The sequence below is a fragment of the Diplotaxodon limnothrissa genome, linkage group LG20 (genome assembly GCF_057381915.1).
Source record: "Diplotaxodon limnothrissa isolate DT_005_m linkage group LG20, D_limnothrissa_male_GT1.1, whole genome shotgun sequence".
Taxonomy (NCBI): domain Eukaryota; kingdom Metazoa; phylum Chordata; class Actinopteri; order Cichliformes; family Cichlidae; genus Diplotaxodon; species Diplotaxodon limnothrissa.
In genome coordinates, this window is record NC_140615.1 from 31,616,913 (window position 1) to 31,640,225 (window position 23,313).

The following is a 23,313-nucleotide window of genomic DNA, read 5'->3' on the forward strand; positions in this document are numbered from 1 at the left end:
AACTAATGCTTGGAAGATTAGTTAGTAAACTGTAGCCATCAACTGAATGGATGAATTCAATAATAAAAACTGTATTAGAGACTGATTGGGAAGTCTCTATCAAATCATATTAGTCAGATAAAAACTTATTTTGGTTGCTCCCTCTAGATAATCTATTAGAAGGTACCAACAGCACAAATACTTTTAAAGACTCAAACTAGACCACATTAAGGTGTATGAGTTATAAAATTATGTAACGAAAAGCGTTTTAATATGGGAGTCATTATGGATTGATTTGTTTTTGAAGTCAGCCTCAACCAACCAGTTTTTGGCATCTCCCCAATCATTTTTTTTAGCCCTGAAGGTTGATGTTTGGTTATCCAGAAACAGTGTTAAGCTGGCCAAACACTCCATATTCTGGCAGCCTTTTACATGCAATGTAATGTTTTAAAAAATAATCACAAATTTATGATAATAGGAATATTTTTATTTCCTTTAGAAGGGTGCTGAATTTTTGTTTGGTCATGCAACTTTAGCCTGGATCTCTTAGCGTGACAGTGGGCTGTATTCGCCCCATTTCCTGCTTCACATTTATTTCTTGGATTGCACCTTGGTGTCACATTTAACCTGTGCCAAGAAAACAATCTGAGCAGAGCCTGATAGTGTTTAGTTCCCCTTCATTTTGGCGATGAGTGATAAATGAATGATTTTAGTCACAGTCTTTGTATAATTCAAACTTAGCCAAGAGATAAGCATTATTCTCTTGAGGATGCCCCACTTCTCCAAGTTTCATTAAAACCATCCTATAGTTCTTGTGTAATCCCGTTTACAGTCAGACACATATGAATACATGAAAATGCTCTAAACATATAACAACAGGGAGTCCTGGAGTAGCTGGTTTGGCCTCACGCTGAGCCTTGATATCAACATCAGAGCCAGTCTAGAATACGACATACAGATATATTTAAAAGTTGTTTACTGCACTTTTTAGTGTAAATTAATAAACTATTTAACTTCCTGTGTTAATATTCTCCTACAGCGTTTGCATTCTTACATGTTTTTATCCCCAGTTAGAAACCATCCATAGATATGTACTCTCTCTGCAGTGCTGCAATTTTGGTATTCAATAAGTGATAGTGCCAGTAATCACATGTACACTCCTCTATTGATGACTGGATTAATTAACCAGGTGGTTTACTCTCACAAAACCCAAACTTTTGAAACATGGTCACTACCCCTGTTTGCCTAGAGCAATGCAAAGAACTGTAAGCTCCTGGAAAGAATAATAAACGGTAGACTTGAATCCACAGCATGGAAGAGCAAAAGCCTTCGATATCAGATCCACAGCTGCTATCAGAGCAGCCTGCATTTCCACACTGTGGCAGAGTAAACAAGTCTGAAAAAGTATGACTGGGAAGGTGCGGGCAGAAAGGAAAACCATGTGGAAGCAGATACCCATCACCTACTGCTGCTATCGCACTGACATATCACAGCACTGTCTAAAAATATAACTCAAGCCATGAAGTGCCGCAGATGTGCATGTACGAGTGTTTGCGTGCATACGTGTGTGAAGAAGTCACAGTTTGCGGGAAGGGAAAGTACTGTTTCTGTTTGTACGTGCCTCACCTATAGGGGTTGGACACAGGCTGTGTAGGGAACTAATGCAGGTCTGTTTGTTTAACCCCATGTCATCAGGCTAAAACCTCCAGCTGCCCACATAACAGCAACTGTCTGTCATTAGCCATTGATGTGACTCGAGAGAAGAGAACAACAGCCTATCTGTGTGTATTTGTTTGGGCATGTCCATCACTTTTTATGGATGCAAGTTCAAATGCAAGATGAAATCAGATAAATTGCTAAATTAGCTCTGTTATTGAACGAGTGCCAGAGAGAGTGCATAGCTGATGTTTAGCGTGGCAGCGTATTTTTCATTTAAGACAGGAGTGTGTCGCAAAATTTATAGCTATTTTCCAAAGAAATACCAAATAGTACAATACACTAAAGCCTCTGACTGAGGCAGAGGTAAAAGTCTATTTACAAATACTACTGGAAACTACTGCAAATGGTGCCAAGGAGGCACCAGGAAACCAAAACATCTCCTCTGAGAGAATAGAAAACCAGATATAAGTCAGAGGCAGCAGACCTGTTGGTTTGTGTGAAAGCAGCTGATAAGGGGACAGAATTATATGTTAGTGGAGCTTATTGCAAAGCAAATAAATTACAGATATCGTACTTAAAAGCACCTTTATTTGTCAATACAATCAGAGCTCCCGCTATGCCACTACACAGATAACAGAGGAAATGTTCTGCAGGAATGCATTCAGACTTGCCTTCTGGTGTACCTTGGGGACAAAGTTTGAAAACCTATGTTTTAGACTACTGCATTAAAAGTTTGGGGTCACTTAGAGCAGTTATTGTCTTATTATCAGAAATGTTCATAAGTTAGTTAGTGATTTTTAGTGGAGTATCTACATAGGCCCACTTTCAGGAGCCATCACTTCTGTACTACCTAATGCAGTTTCATGCGTTCAAAGTCAAACTGCTCATGTTGGTACAGCTTGCAATCACTGTGCTGTTATAAGAAGATTTTTTTTAAAAAAAGCTTTCATACAGCGGTTTTCATAAACAAGTTCCAGTTTGGGTTTTATGTGTACCATTTGTTGGGTTTACAACCTGCTTCTCAACTTGTATTTATGCTTGTCTTCATGTCCAGTTCTGCTCTGACGTCTTCCACTTCTCTTTCTGCTTTAGTTATCCAACTTACACTGCTCATCAATCAGCTGACTCCCAGCCTAAGAGCTTCCTGTTTCTGTCCAGTGGCCAAGAAACTATTCCACATGCCAATGTACAAAAGAAAAGGACGGACTGAAAGAATATGATGTTCTTCATCTTTAAATCTATCCATTTTAAATAATACCTTTTCATAGTTCAAGTTAACATCTTCAGACATCATTTACATCTTTTTCCATCTAGGCACCGTCCAAAACCCAAAAGATACACAGTTTAATCCACATTCATGAAGGAGCTGCTGCCCAGTATGTCTGAGACTTGTTTACGAGAAAGGGGAAAGTAGAGCAGGAGGCTGAAGATGGATTGTCATCTGTGTTGACGTGGACGCTGTACTGATCTGCTGTTGTAAAGAGAGAGCTGAGAGTGAAAGTGAAGCTTTCAATTTACACTTCAACCCTCAACTAAAGCCAAACACTGCGGGTAGTGACCGAAAGAATGAGATCTTGGATAAAAGTAGTGGAAATGAGATTCCTCCCAAGGCTGTCTAGGCTCAGCCTTAGAGATAGGGTGAGGAACCTGTTCATTGAGGAGGGACTCAGAGTCGAGCTGCCGGGGATGCATCCTGTGCAACTCTTTGTTGAGATGTTTTGGGCATGCTGAACTTGGAGGAGACCCCACAACAAACCCAGAAGATGCTGTGAGATGACGGAGCTTGGCTGGCTTAGCAATGCCTTGTTGTCCCATCGGAAAAGCTGGGTGGCCACAGCTTAGACCCAGATAAGTAGTAGATTTATGAAAGCATAAAATAGTCAAGTTTTAGAAAGTGGAAGTAGTGATTGTTTTAGCATTGTTGCATTATAAACGAATGATTCTTTAAAGCGGAATTTATACTAAGTAGCATCCCTGACACTGTTGTTGCACTGGTTGTGATCAGAGGCCTTGGCACAGTAACTGATCCTTTGTTTTATCCTAAGTTGACCCTGCTAGAAAGAGATTCTTGGAGCAGCACAAAAAACCCGTTAGAAGGACTGCTGCATCACAAGAGGAAAAGGAAGAGCGCTGTTCCCAGGACCTGTTCCCGGGGCACACCAGGACAGAGGAAACCGTTTTATTTCTTGTTTGTGTGTACGAGCGTGTAGGCTTTGCTGTGTGTGTGTAGCTTTATGACTGGGCTGCTGTACATTACCAGAGACTCAATACAAGAGGGTCAAGGGTGAACTGAGAAAACCATCTGTCTTTTTTAAACACTGATGGCTACTCAATCAAATACTTTCCGTTCACTCCTCTGTCATATCCATTTTTCTCTCCCAGCTGCATCTATACTCCCACAGGGTTACCGTCATTTTTTGTAGGATTTTAAGCAGATGGCGGTTGTTTGTTTTTTAAAACATGAGGGCTTTCCTGCTTCGTTTTTTTTCACCTGTGTTTTTCCCTTTCCCTTGATTTTTCTAGCTCTTGACGTTTTACCTAGCTTCCCCACCTTGCCATCTACTCTCTACACTCTTCCACCCCATAATTAATCCTAGATCTCTTTGTCCCACAGCCTAGCAACCGCTGTGTGTACCGGATGAAAAACAACTGTGCTACCAAGCGTATGCATGCTGTACATTCATAAAGACCCTTATCTTCCGTCTTCAGAGGAATGAGAGAGAAAGCAAGGGGGTCATGACAGGTCTAGGAATGGCAGCGGGGTCAAAACAGATCTTAGATTATGAAACACGCTAAACAACAGCATTTACTTTACACACAAAGAACTCAGACTTATCACATAGCCCAAATTCTTCAGACTTTCCCTTTTGCAGGAAACTGGCAATAGTGGCTTAGGGGATTGAAAAATTAACTCCACCCCCGCCTCCTTTTTCGTCTTTTCTTTTGATTTGTTAAGTGTTTTTTTAAAGCTTAAAAAAAATTCCCTAAACGTAACGCTTAATAAGGTTTAAAAAAGCGAGAAATGCCAGGCTATAAACATGTTTTTATCTTCTGTTAAATTTTGGCAATGTTAACATATGAGTCTACGGAGACTGGTTCACTTTTGGAGCCATCCTTCAGTGGCCACTGGAGGAACTGCAGTTTTTGGCACTTCCATGCTGGCTTCATTTTTGAGCCAACGTGTGCTTGTTTAGCACATTTGCATGCTAACTTTCACTAATTTGCATTTAATACAGAGTGCAACGCAGGCTAATAGGAATGTTATTAGCTTCAGAGTATTCTGAAAATCTGCTCGGATAGTGATGCTCAAGTAAAAGTCATAATAATGGATAATACAGGATTCTTGGGGCTGCTGTTGATACCGTAACGTGTATTAAAAAGGGAAAAGCTGCTTTGGCATCGCTCCTGAACTTAGGCTTAAAGCTTTTATACCAAAAACCCTGATTAAACCCAACAAACAAAAGTAATGCAGCCATTTTAAAAAAGGTGAGGGAACCTGAAAGCAAGCAAACTGACTTAAGTAATCGCCGCTCAACCGCTTCCTCACCCAGCACTGTCTGTATGTGTTTACTTACATGTGTGAAACCCGACATTTGTCTGGTTTTATCTTTTTCTGCATATAAAATAATTCTGAAAATATAACAATAATGTCAACTAACATTTTTGACATGTGTATTTGTTGCAAAATCAGTGTTGGCTGAAACAAAAAAAGAGTTCTTATCATCATTTGTGGATTCTGAAATGCTACTAAAATGAAAATTATAATTACTTATTTTGTTACTCCTTGGATCAAAACATTAGTTACTTTCACTGAGTATTGTAGAAACTGTTACAGAACTACTTATTGCACTGATTGTGAAACGAATGAATTAAAGCAATAAACTGTGATACTCCACGCTCTTACCTTTCCAGTCACAAGGCAGGCCCGACCTAACACATACCCTGCTTTATCCCTCTTTTACACTCTACTGGAGATCATAATTTACAAAATGAGCATCATGTTCAGTAACTATAAACCCATCAGAAAAGTGTTTAAAGAGGTCATGGAGAAAAGTAGCATCATTTTCCCATATCATTTTTATGATCTTCCCCCTGCTGGAGATTACAAAGAATGTAGATTTAAGGCATTTTACCCATTGTCTTACACTGCATACCTGATGCCTTTGGTTGAAATATCATTAGGGAAAGGCACTGGATAAACAACTGAGTCATGAAGTCAACTTTTTAACTTCTTTCGAGTTGTCCTATGCCTTTCTTTTGTGAGTAAACAACAGCTTAACAGTAACAGTAGGCCATAAGACAGGCCAACTAAACAAATAGTTGCAGCTTGTGTCTAAAAAATATCTTTAACTTATAAAATTCCCCAATGCTTTCACCTGACAGGCTGATAGGCTTGCAGTACATGTGCAGAAACTCTGCTAATATCACAACGTAGTCCATTTAAACAATTTTATTAATTTGCCAATTTTAAAGAATTCCATAGCTACGAAGGAAACGTGTAAGTGGAGCACGCATATGCTGTCCAAGTCTATTTTTTCCACTCACCTTCTCCTATACATCTGTATAGCTCTATATCTTCCCGTCATCCAGTAAGGTGACCTATGCATCCCCTCGTTTCTCTTCTATATAAATTCCCTGTGAAACCTTGAAAGATGTTATAGAAGTTTCATCTTTTGTTTTTGTTATTAAAAGGAGCCGAGTTTTGACCCTGGGAGAGACAGTGCTGGCAGCTCTCTGTAGGCCTTGGCTTTGGCACTTACTAATATTTCACATCCATAACACTCAAGGCTACACTTAAAGGGTGGGGAAAAAACTCACAAATCATTAACCCACATAGATGAAGAAATAGTTCCTGAGTCATCGGAGTTTAATCTTGTCTTTCATGAGGAGGGTTAAAACAGCTCTCTTGAACCTATTACTCCTTTTATTTTAAATCTCTGCAGGTGTGTATTGAAAGGTCTTGACATATTGATCGTAGATTTATTCAATTTCAGCATCTCTTGTCTATCAGTTTCACTATATTCTGCCTGTTTCGTTCTTTAAAGCCGGCCAGCACTCGAAGTGGCGGTGCTAATGCTGAAATTGGAACCGCATGTGCATACTTTGGAAAAAGAAATAGGGGTTCAAACGAGAGTGTTAAAATTTCGTTAATTGTATTTTCCTCTTAAAGGTGTTTCATCTCCCCAAAGTAGGCCATTAAAGAATGGGTAAACTGCTGGATAATGGGAATAAAAATCAATTATAAAGGCACAGTACCAATACATTTACTACTGAACTATGCTCCAAAATCTAAAAACAGTTTTACCAGCTTAGCAACTCATCCTATTTTCTCAATTCACTGGGATCTGCATGTATGTGAAAGAACTTATAAAAGGACAAGAGTGCCGCTGCTCTTCCATCAGGCCAACATTACAACATTCCCAAGACAGGGCCTGAGGAACATTTTGTACATGGTAATTATCTGCCTAGTTCCCAATTCAGGCTTTTGTCAAAGTTTTCCATCATTAGCATGTTTTTACCTCGACCACTTGTCGAACTATGGGGAACGGAAAGGGCGCGTATGAGTGAGTAGAATCCAAGAATAAGTCAGTGGGAGACGTGTTCATGCAGTCCACATGCTCTGAAACCATTAAGCTATGCTTTTTAATATATTACAATGTGGAAAAATAGGCATGGTGGCTAAATGCTGAACACCCCCTCCCCCAAAGAAAAAAAAGTGAATGTAGGTGTAAAAATGTCAAAAGCTGTTCTTTTCTTAGAAAGCTCACCCTTCTTGCCAAGCCCAGGGCAATGTAGCATTTCTCCCCAGCATCGACTATCTCCACTTCATAGTAATGACAGCGGGTGGTGAGTGGCTGTCGGGCCTGGGCCAAACCCACATCCATAATACTCTTTCCTTTGCCAACATACTCCAAAAGCTGAGAAAGAAAAGAAAACATGCAGAGAAGAAGAAGAATGGGGGTTAATATGCTGAGAAATAAACAACAGACTCACATTACCAACAAAAGACTGCAGGGTTTCAGACTCCGCGTGATTGGCTCCGTTCTGCAACTAACTGTATTTATGACACAAGTATTAGCCCCTGAATCGTTGTAGCGGTGCAACTAGGGGGAAAAATATAAAGAAATATGCAGCTGAGGTCTACCATTACTTTTGTAATGGTTGTCAAAGGTACAGCTGCAGGCAAGCAGGGAACTGTGGTAATGTTTTCAAAGCACATACATGTAATCTCCATGAAAACGGGCACCCGTTGTTTGTTCAGCTCAGCCACTGCTGTCATTGTGTTTCTCTTACTTTCTCAACTCTTTAAGAGTTTGTATTAATGACCAAGTCCTTGCAGAGGACCACTTCAGCCTCTTTGAATTTATACAGACTTTTAGCTTCAATCGTTTACGTTTCTTAAACCACACGACTGGGTCATTTTTTGGACAAAACACTAACTTGTTCTTAATGAACATTGACCAAAAGGCACAAGATTTTAGACACCTATTCGGCATGAGTCACAGGCATCATATATAGTTTAGTGTAACCAATGCTCTTTTGTGGTTTTCAAATTTCACCATATTTGGTGAACGTGCAATATAATGTCCACCCTGGATGTATTTCAAATAATGTTTGGGTAAGCATTCATGGCCACTGTATAATGAAGTGTTTGGTCATCTTCTGAGGTTTTCTCTGGCAGTACAAAGAGGTTATCAAGGTTTGTTTGTTTTTTAAATATCGCAGCAATTATTGGTGACTGCCATGAAATTTGGTACTGAATATCCATCGTGTCAAACTGGCAACATATTTGATCCCATAACTTGCTATTGGCACTATAATTGTCTGCTTCATCCTAAATATCATCTATATACATGCATTGAAATATGGTACAAATATTCTTGATTCCACACCAATGAATCCCTTTGATATTAAATATCCAGATTTTACAAAGAGGACACCAGTTTACTCCAGGTTTTGGGTGTTAGGTGAATTTCTGTTAAGGTCCCTCCTGTCCAGTCTTTAGTGTTGTTAGAGAATTGTTTTCTTTGTTTTCACCTGTGCCACTGTTCCTGGACGGTTCATTGTTAGATGGTTTTGGTGAGTCCTTCAGATCTTACGAGAGTTTTCTTCTCCTCACTGATCTTCAAATAAACCTTTGCGTTCTTCAGTGGTCTAGTGCAGCAGTCCCCAACCTTTTTTGCACCACAGACCGGTTTATGTCCGACAATAATTTCACTCACCGGCCTATGAGGTGTCGCGGATAAATACAACAAAATAAAACCAGTACCGGTACCAAAAAAAATACAATTTATTCATAACACACGGGGAAAAAAACCATGGAAATCGAGTTAACAATAAAAACGATTAACAAAATAACGCAAAAAACTGATAAAACCCTGAAAACTATGAATTTCACACTCTCGCGGCCCGGTACCAAACGACTCACGGACCGGTACCGGTGGCCCAGGGGTTGGGGACCACTGGTCTAGTGAACTTCATCGTTCATTGCGAAAGAATCACCGTAAGATGCCCAAGATCGTGTAGTAACATCCCGTTTCCGCTGTGAAAGTTTCATTGGAAGTTCTGCTGAAAGATTTTGCAGGTGCGGAAAGGGCAGATGATCAAGACCCGTGGGAGTTTCATTTTGCACTTCACTGGAAATGTCTCTGCAATCTGAATCTGAATGTCCATATAATCCTCAACTGTACCAGCTCTTGTTGTTTGTGCAGCTTTCGGCTTCTAAATGAATTAACTTTAAAATGGATAAGCATGAAATCCCAACAGGTATTCATCTTTCCCTCAAGATAAATAAAAACTCTACTTATCCCCTAGACTTTCCACTGGTAGGGCTGACAAACAAAACCATGAATGCCTTAGAGGAGACACCGTTCAAAAATGTCTCACCTGTTTCTGTGAAGGCAGGGTGGATAGGAAACACAGCTGATCAAGCTTGGGCAGGACCCAGTGTTGTTATAGAGGCCAGGGACTTAATTAACCACGCAACTAGCTGTTACAAGTGTATCCTAAGTGAGTGGGCATTATGATAGATTGACACTTCCAAACCCAGTCAAACCCTCACTGAATCGCCCACAGGGACTATCCTACAAGTACGAACAGTCACTCCAGACTGAAGATCCATTACTTGATGGTAATACAATTACTTTCAATTCTATTTTGGTCTTAAGCATCTAAACAGGTGAAGATGGGTGGGAACAGGTGAGTAGGTGGACAAAGCCTTTAGTCTGAGCGGAGTTTCCATGTCATGTGAGTGAATGTGTGAGCATGTGCGCAATGAAGAATACACCCCCAGGCTGAAAGGCTAGGATGACAGACGAGGTGGGGGTGGACAAAATTACTTCTGCATTAAGCCTCTGTGATTCTGAGCGTGCAACACCACCTGGGTGTGCTACGATTCAGTAGCCAGCCACTTAAAACGACACACCTGGTGGGAAAAGCTATTCAACATGTATGTCAAAAAAGTCAAGTGTCTCAATTAAGTTATTACAATTTTTTTCTCTGTGTTATTTGCTGTTGCTTAGCGATCTGTCAAACTGAAAATGATTCAGAAATGGAGCTGAGGCAATCGAAGGCGATTAAACTGGTTGAATAGGACTGTACTTGTGTAGTTCATGTAGTTACACGCATTTTATTAACAGACATAAAAACCAAGAGTTATTGCAGCATTCCAAGTATGCAGAGACTAAGGAAACCACACAACCAATATCAGATTGTTATATGAGATAACCAATGTAATAGATTGCAGGATATTGATTTCAAGATCTTTTTATAGTGCTAACGATCACTACCTAGGACTTACTTTTCTTATGGGACATACAGTCGACTCTCTGCCAGAAAAACTAAGTACACCTCATGATTCGACCAGTCAGTGGACACATCGATCACTGGTTGAGGACTGTGATATCAGCATAGTGCCATGAACATTTACACTTCATTCGCTGCAGTCTTTTCCTGGCTGCTCAGAAAAAGTTATAGAAATCACAGATTCAATGATGGGAGAGGAATCGAACAAGCAGAAACAGGACAAAAAAATATCAGTAGTGAAGATTTTTCCACAGTTTTATGCAGAACCCATGTTTTCCAACTGCTGCAGCAATTTCCCCCTGTGCCATCTGGGAATCCCAGCACTCGCTCTCTTTGATGTAGGATGTAAAAATGCCAGTGGAGACCAACCTGCTCACAGACCTGTGCCTGAAGCCCAGCCACAAGCTGAAATAAATTTTTGGTCCCCACTGCCATACACAAGGACAGCCACAGCAAGCATTCAGTTTTGGGGGCTACCTGGGGATAAATACCCACTGCAGAAGTCCTGCACACAAGGTTTTTCCTATATATTGGATAAATGTGCTGCCCACCAAAGACGTTTTGGCCGTCCCCCAAAGGAAAATTACCAGGACTGTGATTTTAAACAAGTTAAACAACTGGGGATGAATTTGCCCTAAGTGAGCTAATACAGACAATCTTTGGGCCAATCGCCCCTACGTGCTTAGTCAATCCGCCAAAGGCCTATTTTGAGTCAGGAAAAACCCTGACATACCTTCCATGAGTTTTTCTGTATGCAGAAAATCTGAAGTGATTTAATAGCCAGCCAGCAGTTGGTAATGTAACATCCCATCATCTTCTTGTCTTTTATTTCTTGCAGTCTTCTCCATATTGCTTTGCTGTGTGATAGATGCCTAGTAGTGGCAACAAATATTTCCTCTTTTGTTCTGCAGAATCAGCATCAAGTGATATTTGCTTGGTTTTATGCCAATTTTTTAAAGTTACTATATTACATACATGGAAATGTTAACTAGTATTTAGACTTTAAGGCTATTTTTTGTTGTTTCATTGATAGGGTCACCATCCCAGTCCTAGTATTTCCAACTTGTGTTTGTTGTTGTTTTTGTTGTCCAAGTTCCTCTTGTGCTGAAAGATAAAGCCAACACCAAAATCTGCAGTTCCTTTAAAAGCCACCAGAGGCTAGCTCCAAAAAACGACTCCAATTTGAAAATGTCCAACTTTGCATCACTAAAATTTACGCTAACAGTCTGGTACGATTAATGGTTTTGGCTCTCTGTTGATGGTCTCTATCGTCATAAAAATCTCTTTATTAATTTTGTTATTTCCTTTTTTTTGTTTCATTTAAATATGGTCACTTCTAGGCCCAAAAAAATCGAACAAGGCAGGAGCCAAGATGCTCACGCTGAAGCTTCAAAATGTAGAGTCCACAAACCAAATGGGTGACAGTGACCATTTTTATATAAAGTCTATGTCCAGACACAAAAATGAGGGTAACAACAACAACAGTTATCGCAACTGAAAATTTCTCATCTCTAACCTTCCAGGTACATTTACTTTGTTTCTTTCATTAATGCACTGTTGTGTACTATTAAGAAAAATAAATAAATTATTCACTCTAACGCATGTTCCACAGCAATCAAAACGCCACCAGCACTAGATCTGAATTTTACCATCTCTACTAGTGTTTTTAAATTCGATTAGATTTTTAAATGCAGAGTCTGACACTTGGTGCAATTTTCGACATCACCAATTAAAGTGTACATGTTCTGTCTTCACTAAAAAAAATTATTTTTAAAAAAAAAAAATCTGCTTTTAAGTGATCAACAAACAGGATTTCTGACATCACAAATACAGTGGATACCAATTATGGTCAAACATCATCTTTTGTGCCCAGCAATTACCTTTTTATGTTATTCTTATATTCTGGAAATATTGTTGCACAAAAAACATATTTTTGTATGCTTTAATACTCATTATTAACTAATGTCTGCTTATAGTTTGACAATACTGTTAAGCGCTAACTGTAACTGTCTGCAGAAATGTGTGTGTAATGTGTGTTTGTCAACATTTTAACAGCACAGTATGTGCCTGAGTAGCAGAAAATATTAAGATTAAACGCAAACTTAATCTGTAGTGCTACTTTTTCTGCTTAACATCTATAAGTTTTTATACTTTTGAGTGATTTGCAATCAACAGAGAAGCAGTAACTGCAGATTGTTCGCCGTATTAAAGGCTGAATAGTTTCTTCTCCCTTTCACAAAGGAAATCTCCACAGTAACCGGTGCCAAAGCCTCATTTGTTTAGTCTTTGTAATACCGTGTTGATTAATTGTTCATGGATAGCTTTCAACATTAGCCTCCACCTTAACCTGCTGCAGTTCATGCCTGGACAGCTGCTTCTCCTTTGGGAGAGGAGGAAAGAGTTTCGGTGTGATGAGCACTCAGTCACACCTCTTTTTGCTTCTTGCTGCTGAGTAATGGAAGGAGGAGAGAGACAAGCGGGCAGAAAAAGAGAGATGTAGCCTTGAGCAAAGCATGCCTCACTGAGACAGCTGACAGCCTCCCTCTCCCTTTCTTTTTTCTTGCTATCTCACTCCTATAATTCTAAGCGGTGAGAATGGTAATGTTGGTGTGCAAGGCCATGTTTTGTTGAGTTGCTGCCTGGGAAACAGATGTAACACCCAGACATTGGTCTTGCCAGCTTCCTGTCACAGCTAACAGGGAAACTTAAGTAGAAGGTGAAAATGAAATTAGGAGACTGCTTCTTTATCATGTGAATCAAATCTGAAGACCAAATTTTAACCCGATTAAACACAACACCTGTGTGATCTCAGTATCCGTCAAAATAGAAAGCAAAGCAGATGACAGACCGACAAACCAGCACACTTCTGCCATGTTTTTACTTTACTTAGTGGTTTTATGTAGGCTGTCAGAGCAAAACAGAAATACACAGTCAACAAAAGCGATTCACGACTCCCTGAGTTTGAGAACAGAAGTCTGCAGATGAGAGGATTGGTAAGCCTAACAATACTGCAATATTCCACATATGTCAGTGATATTTAAAGTAAGATTTGATTTTTCGCTTCAAACTGCTCACTCATCCAAGTGACTTCTTTTTCTCCCACTGAAAACGCTACGTCCAGATGAACAGAATCAACTCTTTGGGATTTCCTTACCTTAATGATTGAGCATGCATCAAGACTCTTCAAAGAAGAGCTCTGTTGGGTAAAACACTTTAATCACCAAAGCAATGCTCTGTGATGTTGTTAACTGCTACAAAAAGTTAAAACAGCCCTGATACTGTCAACACAGTTTGATCACCTGCTGAAACATCCTTACTACTTCTTTGGGTTTTCACTGCATTTATGTATTTTATTCTTTTCATTCTGAACATGTTTTTCCTGGATTTGTTTGCTTTTCTTTTTATTGCATATGCGCTAACTTATGGACATCACGATGGTGCAGTGTTTAGTACTGTCACCTATATGAATGTAGGGTGACCAGATGATCGGGTCTTCCCAGAAAGTGACATGTAACTCCCATTGCACCCTCTTGGACTGCAGGTAGCAATGGAAGTTCTGCAGCATGCTAACCGAAGCGTGCTACAGGCAGAGAACCCATTCATGTGCCACTACACCGAGGCTGGAAAGTCCTGCTTGCATTACTTCAATAAATTTAGTTGGAAACAGTGTAATATGATAAAAGGCTAAAAGCTTAGGTTAGTTCCATTTTTATTTATAATGAAGATTTAATTACGGTGGCACATATACAAGGGGCAATTACAATAAATACATATAAATCATTTGGAATCAGCTAAATTGTTATTTTAAAACATTATCAATATCTGAGCATCTCCATTTCTCATTGTTTCACCTTCTTTTTTGTGCCCTCTTACTCTCTTCTTCTGTTCATGATCCTTCTTAAAATAAATCCTCGCCATTTGTGTGCTTAAAAACTAAAAAAATATGGACATAGAAAGTTGACTGATCCAGGCCAAAAGTGGCACCCTGGTTTGGAAAATATATAAGCTGGCCTTGTCCTTGGAACAGAGGCTGTGATTCCCTGCTCTAATTCATCTCTCACTTGGGTTGGATGGCCTCCAGTAGCTAAATCTGACTTGTCCATCAGTCACTTTTTTAATGCATGAGGTATCCCAGATGAAAACTACTGCCATTATGCTGCAGCTGGTCACAGCCACTCTGTCATTGCTGCTTTTTAATGGGCTTCCAGCCAACAGATTATGAGTACTGAATGCAGCCACTGATACGGAACACAGTTAAAAGATACTCTGTCTTCTTCATGTCATGACTCTGTTTACATTACAAGCACAACGCACCACTTTACCTAGGAATAAATTACCTGAACAAAATTACTACAACGTACTACAACCTACTCATTAGAAAGCACTGCAAACATGCCCAACCAACGCTTAGAGCAGGTTTCCCGCTCAATCTGAAAAAATATCTTGTTTGCATTTTTGCAGAAAAACATCTCATGAACGTTCCTTTAGGACAAACTTTTTTTCTTTTTTTTCAAACCGCCTTCAGAAGTTCACTTGGCACCAACTATATGCAAAATCTAAACGCAACCTATAATTACCACAAAACTGACAACAAGCGAGGTGAAGAAATGTGAACATTTACCGTCAGAAGACAAGATGATATTTGCCTGGGTGCATGCAGAATGCCTAAAGGCAACATGCCCACCTGCAGTAACACCCAAGACAGTGAGAGAGTACGCATGAAACCTGAACACAAACCACAAGTTATTTCATGAAACAAGACAGGAAAACAATAGGCACACGCAGTGATTTGACGGTTCAATCAATCAGTCATCCCTGAGAATATTCAGCTGAAACCTTTGCGAGCAAAGACCCACATTGTTGCCCTTCACTGACACCTCATTGCTCACTGGCCACGCGGAGCTTTTCGTCACCTTTTAATACACTCCATTTATTATCACCATTACCACTGCTGAGAAGATGTTGCCCAAATTAACTCGGGGCTCCAGTGCCAGCAGGTATTGCCACCAGTGCTGATTTATTTGGACAAAGTCGTAAAAAGTTAACAGTTTCACAGGATGGTTGCCACTGCCAGAACCCCCCCCCCCCCCCCCCCCCCTCCCCCCAAAAAAACCCTCAACATTACTCTTGGGTAAGGAATAAATAGCGCCCGAGAGAGGATGCCATGAAAAGATGGCAACACATATAGGTTTAGAATAATGAATTCTTAGTGCTAACACTTCATGCTGCCAGACTGCTGCTGTATGTTTGAAACAAGAGCACAATTCAGAGCAATGAGGAAGGTGTTTTATAACAGGATGAGGATCCAAGTCAACACTATTGTCCAAAGACTACACCTTTTCAAGGTCTAAGCCAAACTGTATTCCCCAAGAATATTTCAAGAGAAATAGATTTACTAACATAAATGCATATATAGGAAACATTTGCACTTGAAATCTGCAAATGCGTTAGGCTGCCCTCTAGGTACATTTCATATTTTTAGGTTATCAGTAAGTACAGAAGCATTACTGCAAAGCAATACTTGCAAATGCAAACATTCAAACACATTTTCTCGCTTATGAGTTTAGTTCAGCTAAACTTCATTACTTTCAGATGAGTGAAAAATTTAAAGAAAAACCAACGTAAATTGCCCAGGCCATGTGACAAGGCACAAGACACCTCCACAATCTTTAGTGGAATTTGGCACGTCTCTGGAGCTCAACTACCGGGATTAACACCACCTGTCCAAAAGATATCTCCTGATCTGGTGCGTTGATGATGTGATGGAAAGCACTGTTTAAAACATCAGTGCAGAACAAAGCACAGGTGTTTAAGTGGGTTTAAGATGTGATGACTACAAAAGCCACCGCAGGATGGAAATATCCCCATCTAAAGGACACAAGGGGTCATTGAATGGTTTGATTGATGTGAAAATGACGTGAATTGTACAGCATTTAGATCAAGCGAGATATGCTATGTATGTTTTGTTACATCTTTTCATTAAATAAACTATTGATTTTAAAATCCTTCTCCTCATGCGTAATGTTCTGAATTATCCTCAAGACGTTACAGTATTATATTGCCCCGATAGAGCACTTGACTCTCAGACTGCAGGCTTACACGTGGTTCCTAACATATCCAAAACTACAACAGCAGGCAGACCCTTCAAGCTGTCGCATCAGCTCCTACTTTGGATTCAGGAGACAGAGACTACCTCTAATTTTAAGGTAAAGCTCTAAACTTTACATTTTGATAAAGGTCTCTCATTAGAACATGAACCATTCCTTAGTTATGCTGCTATAGGCTCAAGCTACTGCAGAATTTCCCATGATGCACCTTCTGTATATATCTTGTTTCATCTCATATGTTTATATACCACATGCTATCAGATTTGATCAGAGTTTTGTTCTTCTCTCTCTGTTCTCTCCCTTTGTCTTCGCTTTCCCTTACCATCCAACCAGCTGCAGCATATGGCTGTGCCTTCCTGAAAATGGATCTGCTGGTGGTGTTTTCCTGTTACAACAAAATCCTCTTTCCCATTGTTGGCAATTTTTTTGCTCACAGTGAATTGTTTGGTTGTTGGAGTTTTCTCTGTAGCACTACAGTGTTCTTACCTTACATTATAAAGCGCTTTGAGACGACCGTTGTGAATATGGTGATGACTGGCCAGCCACAACATTAAAATAACCTGCCTAATAATGCGCACATCCCTCTTTGTGCCAAAAACAGACTCTTCAGGACACTGATGTGGGATTTCTGCAGTGTTCTGTAAAGTCTGGAACCAGGACTTTAAGGTGTGGTGGGGTGGGATACTGATCTGGCTTTGTGGCACTTCCGGCAGGTTCATGATCAGATAAAGATTTCAAGAGTTTTCGAGGCCAGGTCAAAACATTGGGTTCAGGGATGTAGCACTGCCTTGTAAAACAGATGAAGAACAACCTTTTGAAAGAAGGATCCCATCCCGCTAGAAGAGTTTCATAGATTCAGAAAATCAGTGCCGCACTGAAGCTGTTCTGGCAACATTTGACGGACCAACGCCTTACTAAGACATCTTTTGTTGGCTTTTCCTTCCATTTGACACCCATCTCTAACTCATAATCATCTACAACATCCTGTGGGTCAGCTATAAATCCAGCTGGGTTATCTTGTGTGAAGAGGCTTCACTCTGCCCAGCCTGGATTAAGTTATTCATAGTTTCCTCTTTTCTCACGCTGATCAGTTCAAAGAATGGGAGGCGATCATGATGGTGCCATCATCAGGTTGCAACTACAACAACTTGATGGGAAAGTTGTGAACTTTCATCCAGGAGCAGTGTCATGGTGGCGATTCATGACTATTGTTCCCAGAGGAAGGAAGGAAGGAAGCAGGCAACCTTTGAGGGGCGTTGGTATTACAGCTGGCTCTGGCAAGTGGAAAAGGTAAAACAAGGAATGGAGCAGCGATGGAGGACAGTGGTTCACATTCACATACACTTTGCTGCGTGGCAGACGAGGAGATGCTCCTGTGAGGATACTGCAGTTTGTCGACAAGTTTGTTTGCTTTTGAAAAACTTCTGTGCACTAATACAGCGCAAAAAAATGCCGGCCTGAATATTTTTCCAATTTCTACATGTCGGGGAGTGGTGGAGGGAGATATGGGCTGTGAGGGGGTGACGGTACACTTGGGAAAACCGATAACTGTAGACTCAGGTGCTGTCCACTTACTTGTCGGCCCGCTCATCCGCAGCTGAGGGGATTAAGCTGGTGGGCACAGTGACTGCTGTGACAACAGGAGGCAGGGGATTGGAGGCTCATGTTCGCATTGAGCCGCACGTACGCAGTGGAAAGCCAGCCAAATGCCTCCTCTCAAGAAAAAACAGCAGAGCAGAAGCATGGTGGCGAGCGAAAAAACATCATTCATGTAGAGTATTAAACATGTTGTGTTTGCCTAAGACACCAGCTGCTGACAGTCAAGAGAAAGGTAGAAAAAAATAAATCTCCCGATGTATGTGTGAGAACTTGAGATCACTTTCAAAGGTACATTAAATTTACCAGTGTAAAACAGGAACCCTGAAGCTAAACAATCAATCAAGCCTTTTCTCAACAGCGGTAAGGGCCCGAGCCGGTGCTTGAAACAGCTGTTTTCATTTGTTAATGTCAGGTAATCCAATCACTTTCACACCTCCATTAACCCACAGGGAAAAGAAACTAAAAGGTTTATGCTGAATGTTTGTCTCATAATACGATTTAGTCGTGACAGAAGACCATCATTAAACAAAGTTATGAGAATTAAGAATGAATCAAGTAAATATTATATTATTTGAGAGAAGAAGAGAAAATGTAGAGACTCACTACCTTTCACAGTAAATCAGAAATCTGACATGTATAAAAAATATTATTTTATTAATATTAATTATCTGGTACTGGAGGCAACACTTTTCTATTTCATTGTTCCCATATTAACTTTTACTTGAACAGGTTGAACAGATATATTTGGCTTTTTTTTTTTTTCAATTTTATTTCTCATCTTGCTAAAAGAAAAATACCCTCTGCAATCAGTTTACTAGCAACCTTTGCTTTTATTTTAAAAGCTCCCTGATAACCAGCTAGTTCTGTGGGTTAGAGATGACCAATATTATTCACGTCACCTGCTAGTGGTTTAAAATATAGGTTTAAATGGGGAGTACTTTCAGTCAAGGCATTAAAGGAAAACTGTAAACTCTACAAGTTTTCATTACATTATTTATCAAAAGGGTTGCACTGCATATGTTGCACCCTGCATGTACAGTATAAACATCAGATATGTGCTTACTGATAAAGACAAATGCCATGAAAACATCTTTAGTCAAACAGTAAAGCAGACAAATTCCCCAAACAACAGTGAATGAAATGTGTTACATTTAAAAGTACGTGTAACCATGTAAAGCCAAAAACTTATCACGTGTTTGAGTCATAGTTTTACCAGTACATGCTGCAGTTTTTGTTTTGTCTTTGCATTTTATTGAAAGCCTAGATATCTTTTGTATGAAAGCTAAAGCTATCCATCAGACAAATGATCCTTAAAGATGTACATAACCTCAACTGAAAAGGCAACATCTGCTGAACTAAGGCACATCATTTGCTTCCCAAAGAAGAACTGAAGGTTTTTTGACATAAGAAGGATAATGAACGAAAAAGCCGAGGACAGGTGGTAACATTGTCGGCCATTCTAGTCCTTAACATACCGGTTAATATCGCCTCGTTTGTAAGTGCGCTGCACGCCCCATCGCAAAAATACAGAAAGAGGGTTGTCACAACATCAGCACACCTGAGTGACTGGCATTTTCACACATCTGTTCTTGTTTATTAGAACACGTTTCTAAGTTGCAGCTTTGTTAGTGAAAGCTCTGTCAGTTTAAGACAGTTGTCATCATAGTAAGGACAAGGCTCACTTGCAAAAAACCCTTTGTGGGTTGCAACGTCCATATTCAATAAAATAACTGTCAATGACACATTTCTCTTTTTTCAGATGTTAGAATGTACGTCGTGCCACTGGTATGTTTTAATTCCCAGAAACTGATAAGATTATAAATGTCATGATTTGTACTCTTTCTGTAATTTGAAACAATCTAAATAATAACTGAACTTGATTGCCAATACGTAACTATTAAAACCAACTGTTGATTTAAATTCTCCTTAGATTTTGTTTTTTGTACTTTTTCAATACTTTTTCTCAGGGTACAAATAAAACAGATTCTAAGAAACCAATCATGTCAACATTTTCAAATCTGGTGTTGTTTTGCCCTTGAGCATCGTGATTTATACTATAGTTAAATAGCTCACATACCAAGAATATGATTGTATTGTTTTTAATTGTTAGAGTGAGTGAGTCAGGAGGGTTTTTAAGCTTTGTAAGCATATTTACTATGTACTTACTCAACTTGTACCTTCTGTATTGCACATGCTATTTTATAGCTTATTTAATCTTGCACATACCTTTCCAGAGTCTACAGATGTAAACTGGTTGCTAAATCAAGTGCATGAAATCTTTTCTATTTTGAGATCAATGTTTTTGTAACCAACTAAAAAGCTGAAGTCTGCCTCCTTAAATAAATGGCCTGTATTTGTATAGCGCTTTTCTAGTCCCTAAGGACCCCAAAGCGCTTTACACAACCTGTCATCCACCCATTCACACACACATTCACACACTGGTGATGGCAAGCTACAATGTAGCCACAGCCACCCTGGGGCGCACTGACAGAGGCGAGGCTGCCGGACACTGGCGCCACCGGGCCCTCTGACCACCACCAGTAGGCAACGGGTGAAGTGTCTTGCCCAAGGACACAACGACCGAGACTGTCCAAGCCGGGGCTCGAACCGGCAACCTTCCGATTACAAGGCGAACTCCCAACTCTTAAGCACCTCTGTCCCACTTCCAAAGTTGTTATTTTTAGAAGGTTCCATAATCTGTAAACTCCCCGTTCTTAACAGAAACACGTGCTCATTGGCAATATCACCATTGATTTCAAAGTTTTGGCACTGGGGATCATCACTGGTAATTAGAGCTTGGTCCCTGGCTACAACTTCAATCTACAGCGGTTTGCAGTTCCAATGTTGAAGGAGGTACCATACATCTCAAAACCAATAACCCACTGGACTCTAAAGTTTCAGGTCTGGCTCAAGTTGAGTCAGTGCGGTCCCATCACAGGCACTGTCTGCAAGGCCTCACTTCCACTAACAGGAGTCACTGGACTGGATTTCTGGACTATTTTTGTGATGTTGGTGCTTTCTGGAGCATTTTTAATGGCATTATCTGACTAATATTATGGCTTATCGTGTGGTACAAACCACCTGGCTACCTGCTACCAACCAAATCAATAGCAAAGTTTTATACCTCTCTGCGGTTACCAAGCGGTCCTCGAATGTTATCCAAGTATGGGTTTCACAGAGACTGGCAGCGATCTTCAGCAACTAACCACAATTTTCCCTTGCAGCTACTGGCTCCCAAAGGGTTTCCAACTGGTCTCTGGGCCTGTGTGACTGAAGCTTTAGCATCTATTCGCAGGTTTGAGTGCTACACCCATAGTTTATAGCCATAGCTAGCAAATGTTAGCTAATAAATTAGCACTACGCCTTCTAGTTCAAACATGGTAACTTACAGGTACCAAAAAAAAGTGTCAGTGTCTATGATCTCCTGTGATACCACAATGGATTTGTCTGTTTTTTACACATTCTGTGGTTTTGATCCTAAAAGGCTTAAAAAAAAGAAACGTTTTTCATTCCTTGTAAGCAGAATTTTATGATCACACTGTGCATAAAAAGGCTTGTAGCAAAGAGAGGTCTTTGTTATATTTCCTAAACTGAAACAATTGCATCTGTTGAAAACATTCCAAGTTTACATTTTGCTTAATGACAAAGCTATTTTCGCCACATGAAGCTTTCACTGAAACTCCTTAAAGCTAAATTCATGCCCACAAGGACACAGCCATTAAACTATAAGTCACTTGATTTACTTCATTTTTTCCATTAAAAGAGAAGCATGAGTTGAGAGCATTTATTACCCTCAACAAATGGCCTTCAGATGAGTGATAAAAAGTTTGAAAGGAACAAAGATTGCATCAAAATAAAGATTATTCAAAACAGAAAGAAAGAGGCCAGAGCCAAAGCAGTAATATCTTTTATACCAGCTACGTCAGAGCCATTTCAAGGACATGCAAGATGAATTATGCAAGTGTAATATTTGGTGAAAAGACATAAAATGGAAAGAGTTATAAAAGAGAGATAGAGAGAGACAGCGAGAAACACGTGACTGCATCAAAGAGAGCAAGAGGTCTACATATTTGGCAAGGTAGGTATGAAGAGTGCTCTAGGATGAGAAACCCACCTATTTAAACAGGAGTGGCCATCCCCCTACTGTAAAATAAACAGTTCACAAAGGCAAAGACTTAGCTGCAGACAAGTCACTACCATCGCCATTGTGTTCTGTGCATTCTGCGGCTTTGCACTTCTCATCAAAAGCATACCAGCCAGATAACTCATTTATCTTGCAGCAGTCTTTTCCATCATCCTGCCCCGCCACCCATCCACCCACCAAGGATGACCATCCTCCAGAACAGTGATTATCCATACTTGCTAAATAGTTAACATGTAAAAACTATTCCACCGTTTTGACTAAATGTTGGTGAGGTGTTGATGCCTAATTCATCTATGGCAACGTAACGGTAGATCCGCAAGTCTTCAGAAACCACAGACACTGGAAATGTCTGTTGCATAGCCACATGTACAAAAAAGAAAAGAAAAAATCCCATGACATTTAAAATTTACCTCACAGCTTTAGGCTGCACTTAAAATCTACATGACTATAATAAAAATGGAATAAACAGGAAGAGGAGAAACAAAGCAGGCAAGAGTAGAGGAGAGATGGGAGAAGTAAAGGAGACTAGGATGAGAAACTACGAGAAGAAAGGAGGACATGGAACAAGGAAAGAGGACACACAGGGCAGTAAAGAGGAGATAAAAGTAAAGGCAAGGACAGGAGACAAGGATAGAGGGGGGTATGCGGTACAGTAGGTGAAAAATGAGTGAATAGGGAGAGGACAGGAGACATGTATGGAGGAGATAAGAGAAGGAACAACAAGGAGACAGGAAAGGAGTTGATGGTAGAGGAGAAAAATGAGGGCAGATGACAGGAGGAGAGATAAAAAGGAAAGTGGAAAAAACATGAAAAGAGGAGATGGACAAGAGTAAAAGCAGACTGACTACAGCAGAATAAAGAAGAAGGGTAGAGAAGAGAAAAGCAGGTCCAAAGACAGCTGGAAAAGTTGAGGCACACTGAGACTGGTTAAAACCGCACAATGAAGTGAATTAAAAGTCAAAACCAACAAAGAGATTAAATGAGACCACCTTGTGGCTGACATAATTTTGAAGCATAATC

The 23,313-nt window shown here is 40.0% G+C and overlaps 1 protein-coding gene across 1 annotated transcript in view; it reads right to left on the minus strand.

Annotated features, from left to right (window-relative positions):
* Positions 1-23,313, minus strand: part of spryd3 (SPRY domain containing 3) — an 80,845-nt gene that overhangs the window by 39,171 nt on the left and 18,361 nt on the right. Inside the window, exon 7 of the mRNA XM_085344428.1 lies at positions 7,407-7,556. Within this exon, the coding sequence (XP_085200554.1) occupies positions 7,407-7,556 (150 nt within the window). The remainder of the gene's footprint in view (positions 1-7,406; positions 7,557-23,313) is intronic.